This window comes from Coregonus lavaretus (assembly GCF_964263955.1).
Source record: "Coregonus lavaretus genome assembly, chromosome: 3".
NCBI classification, from domain to species: Eukaryota; Metazoa; Chordata; class Actinopteri; order Salmoniformes; family Salmonidae; genus Coregonus; species Coregonus lavaretus.
In genome coordinates this window covers 57,955,370-57,973,247 of record NC_139990.1, presented here as the reverse complement: position 1 = coordinate 57,973,247, position 17,878 = coordinate 57,955,370, and the positions used below count along the sequence as shown (strand labels likewise).

At 44.3% G+C, this 17,878-nt stretch overlaps 2 protein-coding genes across 3 annotated transcripts; one reads left to right on the top strand and one right to left on the bottom strand.

Annotated features, from left to right (window-relative positions):
• Nucleotides 1-281: 281 nt before the first annotated feature.
• Nucleotides 282-8,637, bottom strand: LOC311119603 (importin subunit alpha-6). Its single transcript, XM_084157762.1, has 14 exons — nt 8,547-8,637; nt 7,223-7,350; nt 6,898-6,999; nt 6,469-6,568; nt 6,026-6,120; nt 5,580-5,711; nt 3,365-3,453; nt 3,091-3,190; nt 2,670-2,833; nt 2,500-2,578; nt 2,224-2,349; nt 1,525-1,652; nt 1,129-1,307; nt 282-520 (listed from the first exon to the last, which is right to left on the bottom strand). The coding sequence occupies exons 1-14, from the start codon at nt 8,548-8,550 to the stop codon at nt 333-335; spliced, it is 1,614 nt and encodes a 537-aa protein (XP_084013888.1). The 5' UTR covers nt 8,551-8,637; the 3' UTR covers nt 282-332.
• A 102-nt stretch (nt 8,638-8,739) lies between these two features.
• Nucleotides 8,740-17,822, top strand: LOC311119586 (zinc finger-containing ubiquitin peptidase 1-like). Of its 2 annotated transcripts, XM_084157760.1 has the most exons (12): nt 8,740-8,888; nt 9,154-9,815; nt 10,953-11,054; nt 11,221-11,283; nt 11,548-11,655; nt 13,470-13,579; nt 13,834-14,002; nt 14,239-14,427; nt 14,680-14,845; nt 15,571-15,734; nt 17,178-17,404; nt 17,652-17,822. In XM_084157760.1, exons 2-12 carry the CDS (start codon nt 9,191-9,193, stop codon nt 17,697-17,699), a joined length of 1,971 nt encoding a protein of 656 aa, XP_084013886.1. In that variant the 5' UTR covers nt 8,740-8,888; nt 9,154-9,190; the 3' UTR covers nt 17,700-17,822. The 2 variants fall into 2 exon arrangements, with proteins under 2 accessions (XP_084013886.1, XP_084013887.1); XM_084157761.1 differs by lacking the exon at nt 11,548-11,655 and having other exon boundaries at nt 17,652-17,813.
• The last annotated feature ends 56 nt before the right edge of the window (nt 17,823-17,878 follow it).

The following is a 17,878-nucleotide window of genomic DNA, read 5'->3' as shown; positions in this document are numbered from 1 at the left end:
TTGTCTACAACAGAAAGAAACAACCCAAATGCTCCATACAGCTCCAGGAAGCTGGGGACAAGTCTCAAACACTGAGAATGAGCTGTCCTCAGTCAGTCAGTCTTTCAGTCAGTCAGGCTCTCCGTCTCGTGCTCACTCTCTATCCAGATAGGGTGGTGTGGCAGGGCAAGGCTAGCCTAGGGGAGAGGTGGAGCTGGTGGGTCCAGTGAGAGAGGAGAGATGGGGGTAGTGTCATCAGTTCAGTTCTAAACAGCCCTACGGAGGCTGGAATCTCTGGGGGGGGGGGGGGTAGTAGATACTCAGAGGGGCGAAGGTCAAAGGTCAGGGTGTGGTTAGAGCTGGAAGCCCTCCATGGGCCCGTCCTGCTGCTGGAAGATGAACTGGCCCTGGTTCTGGTCCACCTGAGGGGCGATGCTAGCGTCCTCCTCCTCCACACCAAAGTAGTGCTCGATCAGGTCAAAAGCCTTCTGGTAGATCTCCTGGTTCTCATGGCTCTGCAGGAACTCTATCTTGTCCAGACCTGCAGTGGACATTTTTACATTTAGGTAATTTAGCAGATGCTATTATCCAGAGCAACTTACAGTCAGTGCATTCAACTAAGGTGGTACGACATCCACAGATCACAATCATTGCAAATAAAACTTTCCTCAATAAAGCAGCCATCAGCAAAATCAGTGCTAGTAAGAAAAGCCAGTGGACACACATATGCACACAAATAAATAAATCAGGCCTAGGAATTAGTGACTCACATGACAATACTGAGTCATAACCACTAACTAATGGTGTTTAAATTTGGCAGCATGTGTCCTCACATCTCTTGAGATAAGAACTACAAGAGTACACTTTTCACTTCACAGCAACATATCTACTGCCATCTAGTGGAACAGTGTGTGCATACCACTGGCTAAAGTGTTTATGCATAGCCTAATGACATTTCTCCTTCTCCCTGAAGAGTGCAATCGTTCTCTCTCCCTCCTTACATCAGTGCATTCCTTATAAATCCACGAGGGGGAGTGTATGACTGCCCATTTCAGGGAGAAGGTGGCGATACAGAATTGAGCGTACATCCAAGGGTTGATGCCTGTCCCATTATTTTATGGTGTGTGTGTGTGTGTGCACGTATCATACCATAGGCTTCCTCTATAAGGGCACAGTAAGGGTTGATGCCGGTGCCGTTCTGCTTGGCCTCCTGCTCTCCCAGTCTCAGGATGTTCTCCAGGCCGTTCAGAGACACCTGCACTATCTTACTGTCCATCACTGTCAGCAGGTCACACATGGGCTTGATGGTGTTCAGACTAACCAGGTACCTACAGGGACAGCAAGACAGACAGTGTTAGATTTACATTATAGTCACATTTGTTCTATTGGTTTAGCAGAGATACGGTCATACAGGCCTGCTACACTAGAATAACTTCTGCCGAGCATGAGACTACTCCCACTCATTTCATGAACTCTTTGTGTGAGCAGCACATCTCCAAAATTATGCTCTGGTTCTATTTTCAAGAATTCAATGAGCGTTATTACCTGATCTGCTCAGGAGTGCCCCCAGAGGTAGCGTTGGTTATAGCCCACGCTGCTTCCTTCCTGGTGCGGAACTCTGCCTTCTGAAGAATCTCTATCAGGACTGGGAAGATGTTGGCATCTATCACCGTCTGAGGAACACAGCGAGAGAACATATTATACATACACATCAATAGGTCGTTATCAATAAAACATTACAATAAGGTGCAGAGTGTTCGATTTGCCTGCTGGGGGGCAAGGAGACCTCCAGCTGCTCTAAAACCATTAACAACTATGTGCAGTTTTAAAGGGATTGATAAATACATGTTATAACTATTTGGATGTAATATCATAACCTCTTGACGAGCACAGTCAGAACTACGCAGTTCCAATTATTCCATGCAAAACAATTGTTCCAAATTATCTCTATCAGAGTTATACAGCAAGTAACTGCATGCTTTTCATGATCAGTAAACATCAATTGATCATGTAATTTCAGATACGTGAGGGTAGCCTCACGATATCCCTCAATATTGGCCACCATTAAGAGGATGATATTACAACCAAAGAGTTAAAACATTTTAACAATCCCTTGAAAATGGCACCTTGCCCCCCAGCAGCCAAATCAAACGCTCTGCACCTTATTGTAATGTTTTATCGCGTTTTAAGTAGACAACTACTTAAAACACTGTGCTACCATCAAGCACGGGTACGCACACACACCTGGATCTGTGCTCGGTTTCCAGCTGTAATGTTAGACACAGTCCAGCAGGCCTCCTTCTTGATGGACTCCTTGGGACTGCTGAGCAGGTGTAATAGGCAGGGCAGCGCCGAGCAGTTCAGAATCACCTGGAACAATCAACACACACACAGTGAAGATTACACACCAGTCCACACACACAGCTAGGACCATGTGAAGGATCAAAACTCCACACACATCAGGGTGAAGAGAGAGACAAAGCTATGGGGAGGTAGCAAGAAAATAAAAACTAGTTCTACCTGAGTCTGAATGTCATCTCCTGTCACTATGTTGCCCACAGCACGTAGTGCAGGAGAGACCACCTTATAGTCACTGTGCCTGGGGAAGACCAACAACACCACAGTCAGTGTACACCAACATCTCAATTGCTTGCTTGTTTGTTTGTGTGTGTGTCTCTAGTAGTCCTTACATGAGTAGCTCCACCAGTCTGCGGCAGACCCCAGAGTCGATGACAGTCTGTATCTTGTCATTGGGTCCGTCAGACAGGTAGGAGAGGGCCCAGCAGGCATCAGCCAACACGTCTGGGTCACTACTGAACAGCAGCCTGGACAGCACACTCAGACAGGGAGACACCTGGGGGAGGAGAAGAGGGAGGGAGAGAGAGAGCAGCGAGGGAGAAGATAATAAGAGAAGAGCGAGGGGGAAGAAGAGAGAGGGAGAAAGACAGAAAGAGGGATAATGGTGAAAGGAGAGCATTACGTTTTGCTAAGAGAATGGCTTTGGGAGAAATTGGTCAAAATCCAAGAGCGGTTTGTGCATTTGACAGCTGAGATCTGTTGGACTGTTAGAACTGTCGTCTGATTGGGCAGTGTGGGAATCCACCCTATTACCTTGGCGAAGTCTGGAGGGGGGTTCTTCCCTCTACAGAGGTTAGACAGAGCCCATACAGCATTCCTAGTTGTGGTGAGACGGTTGGATTTAGCCAGCAGCCTGCGGGGGCAGAGAACAGTTTTCAGTACGCCTTGTTTCTCTGACTGCAATTAAACTGTTAAACCTGACTAATCTGATTATACAATGTATTAGGTAATGGTATTAAACTCAACTTCTCCTTGTTAAAACGACATGGGCCTACAGACTGACAAAACCCTCCACACACACACGTACTGTTGTAGGGAGGGCAGGATGCCACAGTTGAGAACGTAGTCTCTGCACTCTGCGTTATCCCCGGCGATGTTCCCCAGGGCCCACACGGCCTGAAATACACCAATCCCTCGTCACCTCTAACGCAGCAGCCATGCATATTGCCATACCATAACATTGCAGCTATATTTGCATGCAGCTAGGAGCCATACTATACAGTGCTGCAGCTAGGCTATATTTCCAACAAACAGCAGCACCATATAGAACTGGGCTTGGGGGGTCATAACATATACTGCTACAGCTATATATCCACACAGCTAGGACCATATAGAGCTGGGATTGCTTAGTATTTAGCTACAGTGAGGGAAAAAAGTATTTGATCCCCTGCTGATTTTGTACGTTTGCCCACTGACAAAGAAATAATCAGTCTATAATTTTAATGGTAGGTTTATTTGAACAGTGAGAGACAGAATAACAACAACAAAATCCAGAAAAACACATGTCAAAAATGTTATAAATTGATTTGCATTTTAATGAGGGAAATAAGTATTTGACCCCCTCTCAATCAGAAAGATTTCTGGCTCCCAGGTGTCTTTTATACAGGTAACGAGCTGAGATTAGGAGCACACTCTTAAAGGGAGTGCTCCTAATCTCAGCTTGTTACCTGTATAAAAGACACCTATCCACAGAAGCAATCAATCAATCAGATTCCAAACTCTCCACCATGGCCAAGACCAAAGAGCTCTCCAAGGATGTCAGGGACAAGATTGTAGACCTACACAAGGCTGGAATGGGCTACAAGACCATCGCCAAGCAGCTTGGTGAGAAGGTGACAACAGTTGGTGCGATTATTCGCAAATGGAAGAAACACAAAATAACTGTCAATCTCCCTCGGCCTGGGGCTCCATGCAAGATCTCACCTCGTGGAGTTGCAATGATCATGAGAATGGTGAGGAATCAGCCCAGAACTACACGGGAGGATATAGACAATGATCTCAAGGCAGCTGGGACCATAGCCACCAAGAAAACAATTGGTAACACACTACGCCGTGAAGGACTGAAATCCTGCAGCGCCCGCAAGGTCCCCCTGCTCAAGAAAGCACATATACAGGCCCGTCTGAAGTTTGCCAATGAACATCTGAATGATTCAGAGGAGAACTGGGTGAAAGTGTTGTGGTCAGATGAGACCAAAATCGAGCTCTTTGGCATCAACTCAACTCGCCATGTTTGGAGAAGGAGGAATGCTGCCTATGACCCCAAGAACACCATCCCCACCGTCAAACATGGAGGTGGAAACATTATGCTTTGGGGGTGTTTTTCTGCTAAGGGGGCAGGACAACTTCACCTCATCAAAGGGACGATGGACGGGGCCATGTACCGTCAAATCTTGGGTGAGAACCTCCTTCCCTCAGCCAGGGCATTGAAAATGGGTCATGGATGGGTATTCCAGCATGACAATGACCCAAAACACACAGTCAAGGCAACAAAGGAGTGGCTCAAAAAGAAGCACATTAAGGTCCTGGAGTGGCCTAGCCAGTCTCCAGATCTTAATCCCATAGGAAATCTGTGGATGGAGCTGAAGGTTCGAGTTGCCAAACGTCAGCCTCGAAACCTTAATGACTTGGAGAAGATCTGCAAAGAGGAGTGGGACAAAATCCCTCCTGAGATGTGTGCAAACCTGGTGGCCAACTACAAGAAACATCTGACCTCTGATTGCCAAAAAGGGTTTTGCCACCAAGTACTAAGTCATGTTTGGCAGAGGGGTCAAATACTTATTTCCCTCATTAAAATGCAAATCAATTGATAAAATTTTTGACATGCGTTTTTCTGGATTTTTTTGTTGTTATTCTGTCTCTCACTGTTCAAAGAAACCTTCCATTAAAATTATAGACTGATCATGTCTTTGTCAGTGGGCAAACATACAAAATCAGCAGGGGATCAAATACTTTTTTCCCTCACTGTATGTAGGGATAAACGTTAAACCCATGAGGGGGAGTGAACAAGAGAACACTTCAGGGAGAGGAGTAGAGAATCGGAATGAAGCCATAGAGTTTATATTTAGGGAATGCAAACATAGCTGGTTTACTATTCAGATAGGATCTTCTTGGTGGGACAAATCCCATGACATCTCATTCCCATTCCAGCTAGCTATCCATGTGACCCATGTGTTAGTGTCCCATCCTGCTGCAACTCTGCCCCCGGGGCCTCAGCCGCCCCCCTACCCAGGCTGTTCAGTCACCTGCTCCTGGACATCCTCGTAGTCCGAGTTGAGCAGCTCGATGAAGATGGGCACTGCTCCTGTCTCGATAACCACCTTGGTGTGCAGGAAGGTCCCTGAGGCAATGTTGGTCAGGGCCCAGGCTGCCTCAAACTGTGTCACACACACAAGCATTTCACACCACGGACACATGTGGAGCATAGTATAAGCCCTAACAGACAGATACACAGGCTGAAGAGTTATGACTGACTGAGTGCCATAAAGAGTCAGAGGAAAGTTCACTAGCTAGGTCTTTTGGCAGGGAGCAATACAATGCAGATGTCATGCAGACTGACTAATGCCAACAGGATGTGCTATGATATTACAGAATCTGTCATTGTGTGTAGTGAATACATTTTACGATTTCTAACAGACCAAACCAATAATTCCCAGCACATCGAACTAACAGACCCAGCCACCTGACTCACCTGAAGAGTGCAGTTCTCACTCCTCTTGAGGAACTCCACAAACTTATTGACGACCCCTGGGGTGAGGATGACCTCATCGATGGGAGGGTTGGGCTCTGATGAGAGAGAAGAGAGCATGACAATGACATCACCCTACTAGCTTAAACACATCCTGGTTCATGGCTGAAAACATGTGATGCCGAAACATTCCAATACGGTGTGGATGGAATAGCATCACGTCTAACAAAGACACAAACTATCCACATTTGTTGTTGAGAAAACATACTATACAAGACCAAACTATGTGTCCGTCCCAAATGGCACCCTATTCCCTATATAGTGGGCCCTGGTCAAAAGTAGTGCACTAAATAGGGAATTGGTTCCCATCGGGGATGCATCCAAGATCATACAGATGGCATGAGCCCTGCATTGGGATTGTTATGAATTGCATGATTCACACAGACCTTTGGAGAGTAATTTCCTGAATTTCTGTGTGGCGATCAGCTGCTGGTCTGGATCCTCAGAGAAGATCATCTGGATCATGTCTGGAGTTATGACACCTTCCTACAAACACACACAAGTCAACATACAAAAAGACGTGAATGTCTTACAAAACCATGTACTCTGACACTATACACACACATATTGCAGGGCAAGCGATGTAGAACTACACCTGACAGGTTTATCACGCAAAGTGCACCTGGGTCTAATGACCTTCATCTAGTTTTAATCACAGATTGATTTGAAAACCAAAAACTTCTGTTTCTCCCAACATTCTTTCTACTTCTTTTATGGAGTAATGGCATTGTCTTTCAACAGGTAGCTAGTCCCTCTGTGCAGAGTGTAGACCATGAGAGTAAGACAATGGGACAATAGGAGTAATGGTCACTTACACCTGAGACTGGTGCAGTGGAGCTGATGTCAGGGTCCTGGATAGGGCATTCCAACATGGACTCATCGCCCGAGGGCACACACACATTCCTCCTCTTGAACAGCTGGGGGAAGAGGGAGCGATAAGTGTTAGCAGGTCACTGACTCACTACAACACAAACAAACCAAACACAACTATAACAGGTAATACAAAAATTACTCATATCTGGAGAAGATTTACCATTCAAAGGAATTTACATGGTGAAATTGGATGAGATTAGATTTGTCTCCACAGAATTGAGAGTAGCTGATTCAGTGGTCCAGGTGTAAGAACTAGAAGCACCCTACCTGCTCTTCTCTCTTCTGTTTGCGGAGTTGGATCCCCTCCTCCTCTCTCCTCCGGCGCATCTCCTGTGGGTTCAGCGCTTTGTTCTTGTAACTCTTCATTCGGTCATTCCCTGGGCTTGCCATCTCGTCTGGGGAAATAAGGGTTAACATAATGTTAGCCTAAAAGATCAAATATACAAACTTGTGAATTTACAGAAGCCACAACCAGCCAAACTTGACTGACTAGCTAGCTAATGTTGTTGTTCACATAGGCACTAATGGAAATTCAAATAAATTAAATCACTCTCGATGTGAATTTGGATTTGTAGGCCAAAAGGTGGTTTGAGACAAACCCTGCCATGCGCATCTTCACACGAAAACAGCAGTTGGGGTGACAGTTTGACAGATGATGAAGAAGACTGGTGATCAAAGCAACACAATACCAAATGTTTCTAGCTCGCTGTCATCATAATATCATCAACGTTAGATTAGGAAGGCTAAAACTAAGATAGCGTTTGATGATCTCAGCTGTTAGTAATCTCTGTGTTAGCTAACTAGAATCAAAGAATGCCATTCCTACCTAGCAAGTTAGCTAGCTAGATAAAGATGACAAGCGCATCAGCTAGCTAATTAGCTAGCTAATGAATGTTAGCTAACATTAGCCACTGTCTTGTTGACAGCTTCACATTGACATTGTTTGTTGTATTTTCTGGGGGAATCAGTTGTCTTCAAGGCTGGATATCTCCAATCGCAAGAAACCGGTTTCCTCTCTAACTAGTAACGTTAGTAAAGTACGGCCTAGCACAGTGGTTCCAAACCAGCGGTACTACCTGGGGGGGGGGTCCTTGGCCTATCCACAAGAGGTACCTGAGACCATAGGCTTACTGGTAAAATGCACATGATGGGGTACTTCAAGGGTACTCCGGGCAGAGCAAAATCCAGTTGGTGGTACAGTAACCAAAAAAGGTTGGGAACCACTGGCCTAGCACACAGCAACTAGTAATCGCATGCTGGCTAATAAATGATAGGTGCTAATTAAATTAAATTACATGGTGTTCAAAAACCTTCTAAAGTATTCGTATCGTTAGCAAAATAATACTTCAAATCAGCTGTAAAACCAATTATAATAGGCAATGGTAGCTAAAACTGCCATTATTAGACCCAAATCACAGCTTTTTAAGAGATTGATCTTGCTAATAACACAGCTAGCGTTCGCAAGCTAGATAGCTAGCTCCTTCACACCCCTGTCCCCTCTTGTTTAGCAACCATCATCATGCCAAGTTATCCGATAATTCGTGATAAGAAAAAGACAATAAAAAGGTTGTGATGATTGTATTGCTCTTACCCATTTAAGATAAATAATGTCAGAAACGCCTAGGTGTAGCTAGGTATTATTATTTCCTTTACGCAACCTCCCGAGTCCAGCTGAGAGCAATATGGCGTCTTGTATCGCTTAAAAATTTCCCAGTAACCCTCCTTGGATCAACAACCAGTGACGTCAAATCCATCAGTTCAAACCGCAGCCTTGCGCCGACTCTTTTTCAACTGGGCCAGTAGAGTCAAACGTTGTTAGCTAGCATTGCTAAGCTGACATTTGAAGGAAAAGTGAAACAGGAACACATTTCTTTTGAAAGTAGTCACATAAGTCAAGCAATAGTACGGCACATCGTCCATATTCTTGAAATCGGTGAGTAACATGATGGTTAGCTAGCTAGCTTTCAGCGTTCGTGAAGTCACGTTTTAGCCCATAGCCTGACATGTTGACTAGTAGACAAATTCTGAATTAACAATGCTAGTTGAGTTCGAATTTGGCTAGCTATCTTGGCTGACAAGATGGGAATTGCGTTGTTTCGTTATTGGGTACATTTGGTGTACAGTGGATTGATATCCTTCCAGTTAAATCCTCTTTATTTACTGACAATTAATGTTATCTTAATGTATCTTCATTTCAGTGTTAGTGTGACAGCTGAGTACCAGAAACAACAAGCCATGCTGACGTGTGAGATCTGTGGCGAGGAATTGGTGTTGGAGGAGGACATGAAGACCCATCTCCTCCTGAGCCACCTGGAGAATGACATGGGCTGCCCCCTCTGTTCCCTTTCCAGAGTCTCCTACGACGAACTCCACTTCCACATCAATACCGCACACAAAGACCATGACGGAGCAGAGGGTAGAGGTGGTCACAGTCTTGTCAGGCCCAGCTCAAGGCCTACTCCCACCACCACAACCACCATAGTGGACAGTCACTGCAAACAAGCCATTGGTTTGTCTAGGTCTGAGGGTTCTGAAGGAGGAGTAGCCAATGGGAACAGGTTTGACACCATTGGAGGCGGGGTCTCACTCAGGACATCCAATAGCACACTGGTGTCTAAGGAGCTTATGACTGTATCCCCCACGCCTCCAGGGTACACAGCTTTTAGTGGGGGGGAGTCCAGTGGAGGACGAGCAGTGGCCATTGTTGGACCCACCTCATCAGTGTCTACAGGCTTTCTGAGATCTGCTCAGGACTCCAGTAGGCCTACTAGCAGACACTGTCATGCTGAGGAGTCTTTGGGAGTGGGATCCGCAGAGCACACCAAAGTCAAACAGAAGCGTTTCTCCTCCCCACTTAAAGGTTGATTTAAGTGTGTTCGAAATGTTTGTTTATTCAACATGTTGTTACATCTGTACTGACTAATATACGTTGGTTTGTTGTACTGACTAATATGATTTGGTTTGTCGTACTGAGTGATATTAGTTGTTTTTTTGTACTGATAGCCCATTGATGAACTGTCATTGCATCCAATTAACAGTCCATGCTATCTGGCGCTTGCGGGCAATGTGTAAACGCCGGTACGCTCTGCCTCACTTAAATCAATCGTTGATTGCAACACGTTTTTGTAAACCTCATCAGTTTGTTTTTTGTACTGACTGATATTAGGCCTAGTTGGTTTGTTGTACCTAAGAGGGAGGCCCAACTAGGCGGAAAATCTGTCTCCCTCCAGCAGGTGGCGTTTTTTCGTTGTTTCGCCCACCAAGCAAGGTCAATGAGTGTCGAAGTTGGTCAACAAAAAAATGAATGGCTTATTTGCTACGTGAGGTTTATTTGATCTAATATAAGTTTTGTAATGCTTAAGTTGTTAGGAGTGTACTGATATAAGTAGGACACATCTTTGTCACTTGAGAAAAAACACACTGTCTGGAGATGGCTATGCATATTCATGATATGAGGCTAGTAGCATCTCACTCCAGTGGATACAGGCGGTTGACTTCAACAACCCTCATCAAATATTCAAAAAAGGATTACAATAATCCACCAATCCAAAGAAAAGATAGGCAGGAGCTAGACAACCTGCCTAATAAATTACAAAGACAAGACCCGAATGAAAGACAAACACATGATTAAAAAAAACGCATAAGACACCTAAGAAGGCACCTGCACGTTAATAGCCATAAAAGATGGAGACCAGTTTAAGATAAATACTGTTTAAGATCTATCCTACTCCTGGGAAACAAACAATAACAACATTCCTATTAAGAAGGCATCATAAATTAGTCATTTACACTCATTAAAATGCCTCATGGCTGTGGGTAAAAATGGCCTTCTGAACTGCTCTGTGGAGCTTCTGGGCAGGATGAACCTGCTACCGAAGCTTCTCCTGTGCTGCATTCGAGTGCTGTGTGGAGTGGGTTGAAAAACTCCTCGCTAAGGATTGCATTAGTCTTGTCAACATCCTGTGTCTCATTGTTATGTACTGTGTGTCTGTTGTAGAGAAGCAGTTTCCCTGTCCTATGTGTGCTCTGGTCTGCACTGATGCCTTCATCCTACAGGAACATGTTGAATTGCACCTGCTAGAAGAGAGCACAGCTGAAGGTATAGTATCTACAGTTCAGAACATATAGACTGCACAGACCATACTGTTACTGTACAAACCAGCACTCATGACAGGCTGAGTCTACACAGTTCAGCACAGACAGAACATGGTGCCCAATCCATTGTGTAAAGTCTCTGACATCTGTATCTGTATCTGTCTTTTCAGAGGCTGTCCTGGGGGCCACATCATCAACCGAGGCAGCATCACCCTCATCCAGCAACAGCTCAGGTTCGTCTCATGTTTTTCATCATAGGAATAAATATAGCTCAACCAAACAAAGGAAGGAGAAGCCTGCCTATGTCTGATCCACAGAGGTTAAGGCTCTCGGTCTGCTCTCTCTCTGCTCAGTTCTAGTATTCCCCCAAAAAGCAAAATGACCTTGCAAGAGAGGTTTTATCTCAACAAGAATAACCTGGATAAATAATGATTAAATAAAAATCCCCCGTAGCTATCCCCGTTAACCACTGTGTGTGTCGATGACCTCGTCCTCAGGTGGGAAGAGTTATGAGTGTCCCATGTGTTCTGTGGTGTGTGGCGACTGCTACTCCCTACAGGAACATGTGGAGGTGCATCTGGACTATGGCACAGCCACTAGTGCAGGTATGGCTTGATTTAAACAATCATATGTGATGGGAACAGAGGTTTCATTGGGATTTTGTAACTGATGCCTGGGGAAAAATATACCAAAAATGTGTTTCTTAACCCTTTACACTTGTGTGAATTGTCCTATATGGATAGGGCTAAATTGAAATGTTTCTTAAGGAAAAAATATGAAAAGCATATGAATAACCATGGTAGCAATTGAAAGGGATCATTTGGAGATTATGGGGAAATTATTAGACCAAAGGTGAGAACACAACAGTTCACAAGACTGAATCAAAACATTACACTGTTTGTATGTGCATTTTACATTTACTGTACTTTTCGCTGCATTTGTTGATAACGAAATCTGAAAATACATTATAAGAATATTCCTGGAAAATGTGGGGTAGGTGCAACATAAGAAAAAATAAATACAAGAGTTTGAGTGAGCGGATAACTGGTGTCTCCAAGTGGCCACACACCTCTCCAAAGTGTGCACAGTTCCTAAGTCATTTCAATGCACTTATATGACTCAAAGAAAAGTCTTCAACTATAAGGTTATTTTTTGAGCTCTCCTAGCTGTGCTGTTGAGGAACTAGAGCAAGCACACTAGTAGTTATGTTTGGAACACAGCCCTGCGTCCCGCCATCACACAATTACTGTTGTTGTTTACACAATCCCAAAATTGTCCGTTATAATTCGCAATCTGGGTCAGATGGGCATCATTTGAAAGCCTGTTCTATTGCCAACTTGACTAGCTAAGTTATAAAATACAATATTACAGTGATAGGTTTTCACAATGCAATTCAGAGAAACGGATCATCATTTTGATGCGTATAGAAATAAGTCATGATGAGTGCATTCAGGTGCGTGTGCCGCGGCAAATTTTCTTCACAATAAACAAACATGGGCTCATTCTGTTCAGAACAACCCAGGGTATTACGCCATGACATCTTGTAACTGCACATCAAACATAGTGATCATAAATGTTGACACTATATATGACACAAGTTTTATGATTTGGATATGTGAAGTGCACATTTGGAATCGGGTGTTTGGCTTGCTTGTATGACATCAAAGCGATATTTATTATAATCCTCAACATCTCATCTTTCAAAATACATTGAGTCCTCTTAATTTACAGCATTTCCCTCACTCAGACAACAAAATATTTGCAAAAGTTGCCCAATTAGCGGGAGGTATGGGCACAACTTCTTGTCACGCGAGATGCTCATGTTCAGAACGGCTGTCAGGCAAAACCCATACGGCTCTGTGAAGCGCAGAGCCAGAGCTCTGACATCATGTATAGCATGTTACTGTACAGCCACTGCGTTCCAATTTAGGCATTTATTAGTGCCCAAATCTGCTATTTTCAACCTGTATATTGGTACGAGTGTAAAGGGTTAATGATAAATCTATTTAGTTCCCACTTTATGCTTCCAACACGTTTTATCATGTAGCCATGTTATGACAATGTTATGACTGTTATTATACCATAAACATGTAAACACAGGGTCTCGGTAGAGATAGAGAATGGTGTAGTATCCCGTATTTGATTTGCAGATGCACTTTATTGCCAGCCAGCTCCTAAAGTTGCAAAATCATTATGTGTAATTTGTCCTTTGTGTGTCCGGTTTTGAACAATGAATTTCCCTCTGGGGACTATGAAGTTTGAACTGAACCAAACCGAACTTCTACAACCTGCTAACATATGCCGCTGAGCTCATACATGCAGCTGTCCTCACATCTGTTTTGTGTGTACAGGGTTGATTCCCATGGTGTATTAGAGAGAGGGAATTGTGACTGACGCTGTGTTGCTGTGTGTGTTGCAGTGAGCCCTGGCTCAGACCTGAGGCTGGCCAGAGGACTGCAGGAGGAGGAGAAGGAGAGGAGGAAGGAGCAGGAGGCCAAGCGGGAGGCAGAGGAGTTCAAGAAGCTGCAGGTTCTTATAAAGCACAACCATAATAACCCTGGAGTAGTGGATTTGACCTTGCTGCATGATGCACAATATGACGTGTGTCTGTGCTTTGTCACATGGCTTATGTAGGGAGTGTATGTGGTTTATTTGTGTCTCTGCACGTCAGCATAATTGAAAGTATACGTGTGTCTGCTCATGTATGCTGAGTGTGGTGGTGACCTCACCCTGACCCCTTGCTGTGTGTGTGTGTGTGTGTGTGTGTGTGTGTGTGTGTTTAGAGGCAGTTTGGTGTGGACGGGAGGGGGGGCTACCGCAGACAGATGGAGAGGACCATGGAGAAAGCCGTGTCTCGAGGTGTCATGGTGCCTGCTGACTTCCACAACAAGAGAGCAGAGATGATGGAGGCTCTGGCCTCAGGGGTCGACGATGGCAAGACCAGAACGCAGGGTGTGTGTGTGAGATTCAGTTTCTTATCCGGATCTTGACTAACATAGCTCCCTCATTATTCACTCTGTTCTCAAACTGAGTTGTTCAGATCACATCATGTTATCTGTTTATACAGCTGTCTAGCTACCACCTACATCTCTGGCATTACTCAGAGACACACACAGGAAATGACCCCCCCCCCCCCCCTTTTCTCTTTGTCATTCTCTTAGTTTATTGTATTCCTCTCATTCTGTCAGGCGTGCTGGGTGCTCTGTATGTTTACTACCAGAGGGAGGCCAGAGACTGTGTCCACGTGTGGCTGAGTGCTGAAACAGACCACTACTGCTCGTCAGAGGGGGATAAGGGCTGGGGATGTGGCTACAGAAACTTCCAGATGCTCCTGTCCTCTCTGCAAAGAATGGAGCCCTACACTACCTGTCTCTCAGGTACACACAGACAGAAACACATATTCCAAAACATCACATTCTACAATTGTTTACCATTCTCTCAAACCCAGTAGCTGTCTGGATCGCTTAATGAAACGGTTTAATGTAGCCCTCTCAAAAAGCCTTTCCACCATGTAATCTCCTAAACTAACTGTCTCTCTTAAATCTTCTATCATGGCATCTTTTCCTTGCCCTCCACCCCTCCCCACCCCCCTCCCCTCTCTCTCTCTCTCTTTCTCCCTCCTCTCCCAGAGGGGTCAGTACCCAGCATCCCCCAGGTGCAGGTGTTGATAGAGGGGGCGTGGCGGGAGGGGTTAGACCCACAGGGCGCAACCCACTTTAACCAGCGACTACAGGGCACACGGGCCTGGATAGGAGCTACGGAGATCTACGCTCTCTGCACCTCCCTCAGAGTCAGGTTAGAGCTCAGAGAGTCACATACTACACGTATTAGAACATAACACATTTGTGTAGCCAGCTACATTTGAATTAGATACACCTGAATGGACACACACACAGGGAGTTTACAAAATAAAAAGTAACACCTGCTCTTTCCGTGACATAGACTGACCAGGTGAATCCAGGTGAAAGCTATGATCCATTATTGATGTCACTTGTTAAATCCACTTCAATCAGTTTAAATGAAGGGGAGGAGGCAGGTTAAAGAAGGATTTTTCAGCCATGAGACAATTGAGACATGGATTGTGTGTGTGCCATTCTGGGAGTGAATGGGCAAGACAAAATATTGAAGTGCCTTTGAATGGGGTATGGTAGAAGGTGCCAGGCGCACCGGTGTGTGTCAAGAATTGCAACGCTGCTGGGTTTTTCACACTCAACAGTTTCCCGTATGTATTAAGAATGGTCCACTACCCAGACATCTAGCCAACTTGACACAACTGTGGGAAGCATTGGAGTTAACATGGGCCAGCATCCCTGTGGAACGCTTTTCGACACCTTGTAGAGTCCATGCCCTGATGAATTGAGGCTGTTCTGAGGGCAAAAGGGGGGGGGTACTCAATATTAGGAAGGTGTTCCTAATATGTTTGGTATACTCAGTGTACACGCACCGAGTCACTATAGAATGTACATGGTTGAAAATGGAGTCTGTTCTCAGTCAGTTACCTCTAACCTGTGTCCCCACAGTGCCCGTGTTCTAGACTTCCACCAGCCCACAGGCCCAGGGGACACTCACCCCCGCATCTTTGACTGGGTGAAGCAGTACTTCTCTCAGACTGCCACCAGAGGCGCCAGACTACCGCCCCGGGTGGTGCAGACCACACAGCCGCCCCTCTACCTCCAGCACCAAGGTAGTCTTAACATGGGTTTAGTGGGTTGGATGGAATAGGTGATGATGGGTTACTGATATCCAATGTAGAATTTGTTTATGGCTTGTGTCTATTTTATGTTTGCTTGTTTGTCTTTTAGTGCTGAGTGATTAGTGCTTTTTGAGGTCGGTTCTGTTTTGGTTTGATTATTTAAAAAATAATCACGGTTTTCAATTTCGGTTTCAATATTATTATTTTACATTAAATTCACTATACATTATGTGGGTTGTATGCTGTAACAACAATACAACAATAAAAGTCCCATGATGGTAGTGACTGTCCATTACTGCTTATCACTTATTAACCATCATTTATTCACAGTTACTTTACTTTAATAAAATATTTCAGTTGTGTAAATTACATTAGTTTTATTTGATGACTTTATTATTTCATTCCAAGTCATCATCTCATCTCTATAGAGCTGCTAACTATGCTGTCTGACAAAATCACTATTTTAGTAGTTCTTCAACTACTATGACTGCTGAATACCAACTATCAATCATTTAGATCGTGTATTTTCAGGTAGAGATACCTTTCGAAGCAACTGCTTTCCATCCCTCTCGATGCACGTGCTCCACACAGACTGGAGAAGTAAGGGGGTGCGCAATGGATTTAAGTCATTGTAGTTAATTACCATGTTTTCTGCACTTAACTATGTAGAATATTGGCCTGTTGGAAACGTCAAGTCCCTACTACATCGCACAGTTTGGGCTTGATCTGATTTATCTCTAGAGAAACTGCACATCGAGCTCACAGAACAAAAACGAATGAAATGGAATTAAAATAATTGAATCTATTTCGGTCAATTAGTTGATTAAAAACAGAAAAATAACTGACATTTTGGTTAATCGCTCAGTACTAGTGTGTTTGAGGGAGATTTGTTTGTTTATTTTGTCTGAGTGTGTACATCTGGTGTCTGTGTTATCTCTAAAGCCGCATTCACATTGACAGTTTGAAGTGACTCAAATCCTATTTATTTGCATATCCGAATCGAATCTATTATTTTTCCTGCAGTCTGAACTGCCAAAAAGCACATGGAATCTGATATTTCAAGACATATTTCAAACCACCTTACACTATGATTTTGAACATTCAAAGCAACTGGAGAAATGTCCATGGCAGGAATTGTTGTCACCTTAGCTTGCTACATAACTTCTGAGTGATAGGAAGCACGAGCACCACCACCAATCAATCACCCTACACCACTGTGCACACACCCGTCGTTACTATGACAACCAGCGTAGACATGTCAGCAAATGACTGCTGTCTGATCACACACATCTGATTTGGTAACTTGTAACTTACTGTATGGACAGTCAGTAGTCCAAAATGGATTTGAAAAACAAAACTGATTTCAGCATTAAGAGCTTTAGTGTGAACAAGGCTTTAGTGTGTTTCCTCCATGTCTTCTATCGACATCCTCAGGCCATAGCCGCTCTATAGTAGGAGTGGAACAGAAGAAGAATGGCAGCCTGTGCCTGTTGCTCCTGGACCCTGGCTGTTCACCTGGAGATGTGAGGAAACTGCTGAGCCAAGATGGCTCCACTGTTACCACAGCTGTCCGCCGCATGAGGAAGTTTCCTGGCAACCTGAAACATAGGCAGTACCAGGTGGTGGCTGTAGAGGGCGTGCTCTCCCCCGAGGAGAAACGGGTGAGTGAATGGCTCTAAACTGCACATAGGTACAGTATTTGATCATCTGGATGGTGTTCCGTATGGGTAAAACCATTTGAAACTAAGTGAAACAGAGAGATTGTACCTGAAATTCTCAAATAAGAGCACAGGTTTTGCCTTTCAGTTGTAAAGCGTTTTGCTACAATGTGCCCTACTGAACACAATCATGAACTGAACTGGGAATCAACTATTCGATTTCGATATTGATTAGTTTTTTGTTTGTCAGACCCGCATTCTCAACTCAAGAACACTGCAAGCCGAGAGGATCCCTTGATGCTGGAATGCAGTTGTCGCCTTCATTTTACTGTGAATGTAAATTTCATTTCTAACTGCCAAAAACATTTTGTTGAATTTTCTTTGACATTTTATTAAGGGAATAAATTATGTATTTTAACGCTGCCCTTTTCTCTGTTCTGTTCAAATTCTCAACCTATTCCTGAGTGTAGAATTGGG

Bases quoted from the DNA above. Each gene is read 5' to 3' on its own strand.
- LOC311119603 (XM_084157762.1), bottom strand. The intron at 3,191-3,364 runs GTACGTGTGTGT...CTGCCCCCGCAG, and splicing joins ATCCTGCCCTCCCTACAACA to GCTGCTGGCTAAATCCAACC. The intron at 2,834-3,090 runs GTAATAGGGTGG...CTCCTCCCCCAG, and splicing joins CCCCTCCAGACTTCGCCAAG to GTGTCTCCCTGTCTGAGTGT.
- LOC311119586 (XM_084157760.1), top strand. From the start codon at position 9,191: ATGCTGACGTGTGAGATCTGTGGCGAGGAATTGGTGTTGGAGGAGGAC. The intron at 11,284-11,547 runs GTTCGTCTCATG...CCTCGTCCTCAG, and splicing joins CTCATCCAGCAACAGCTCAG to GTGGGAAGAGTTATGAGTGT. The intron at 11,656-13,469 runs GTATGGCTTGAT...TGTGTGTTGCAG, and splicing joins TGGCACAGCCACTAGTGCAG to TGAGCCCTGGCTCAGACCTG.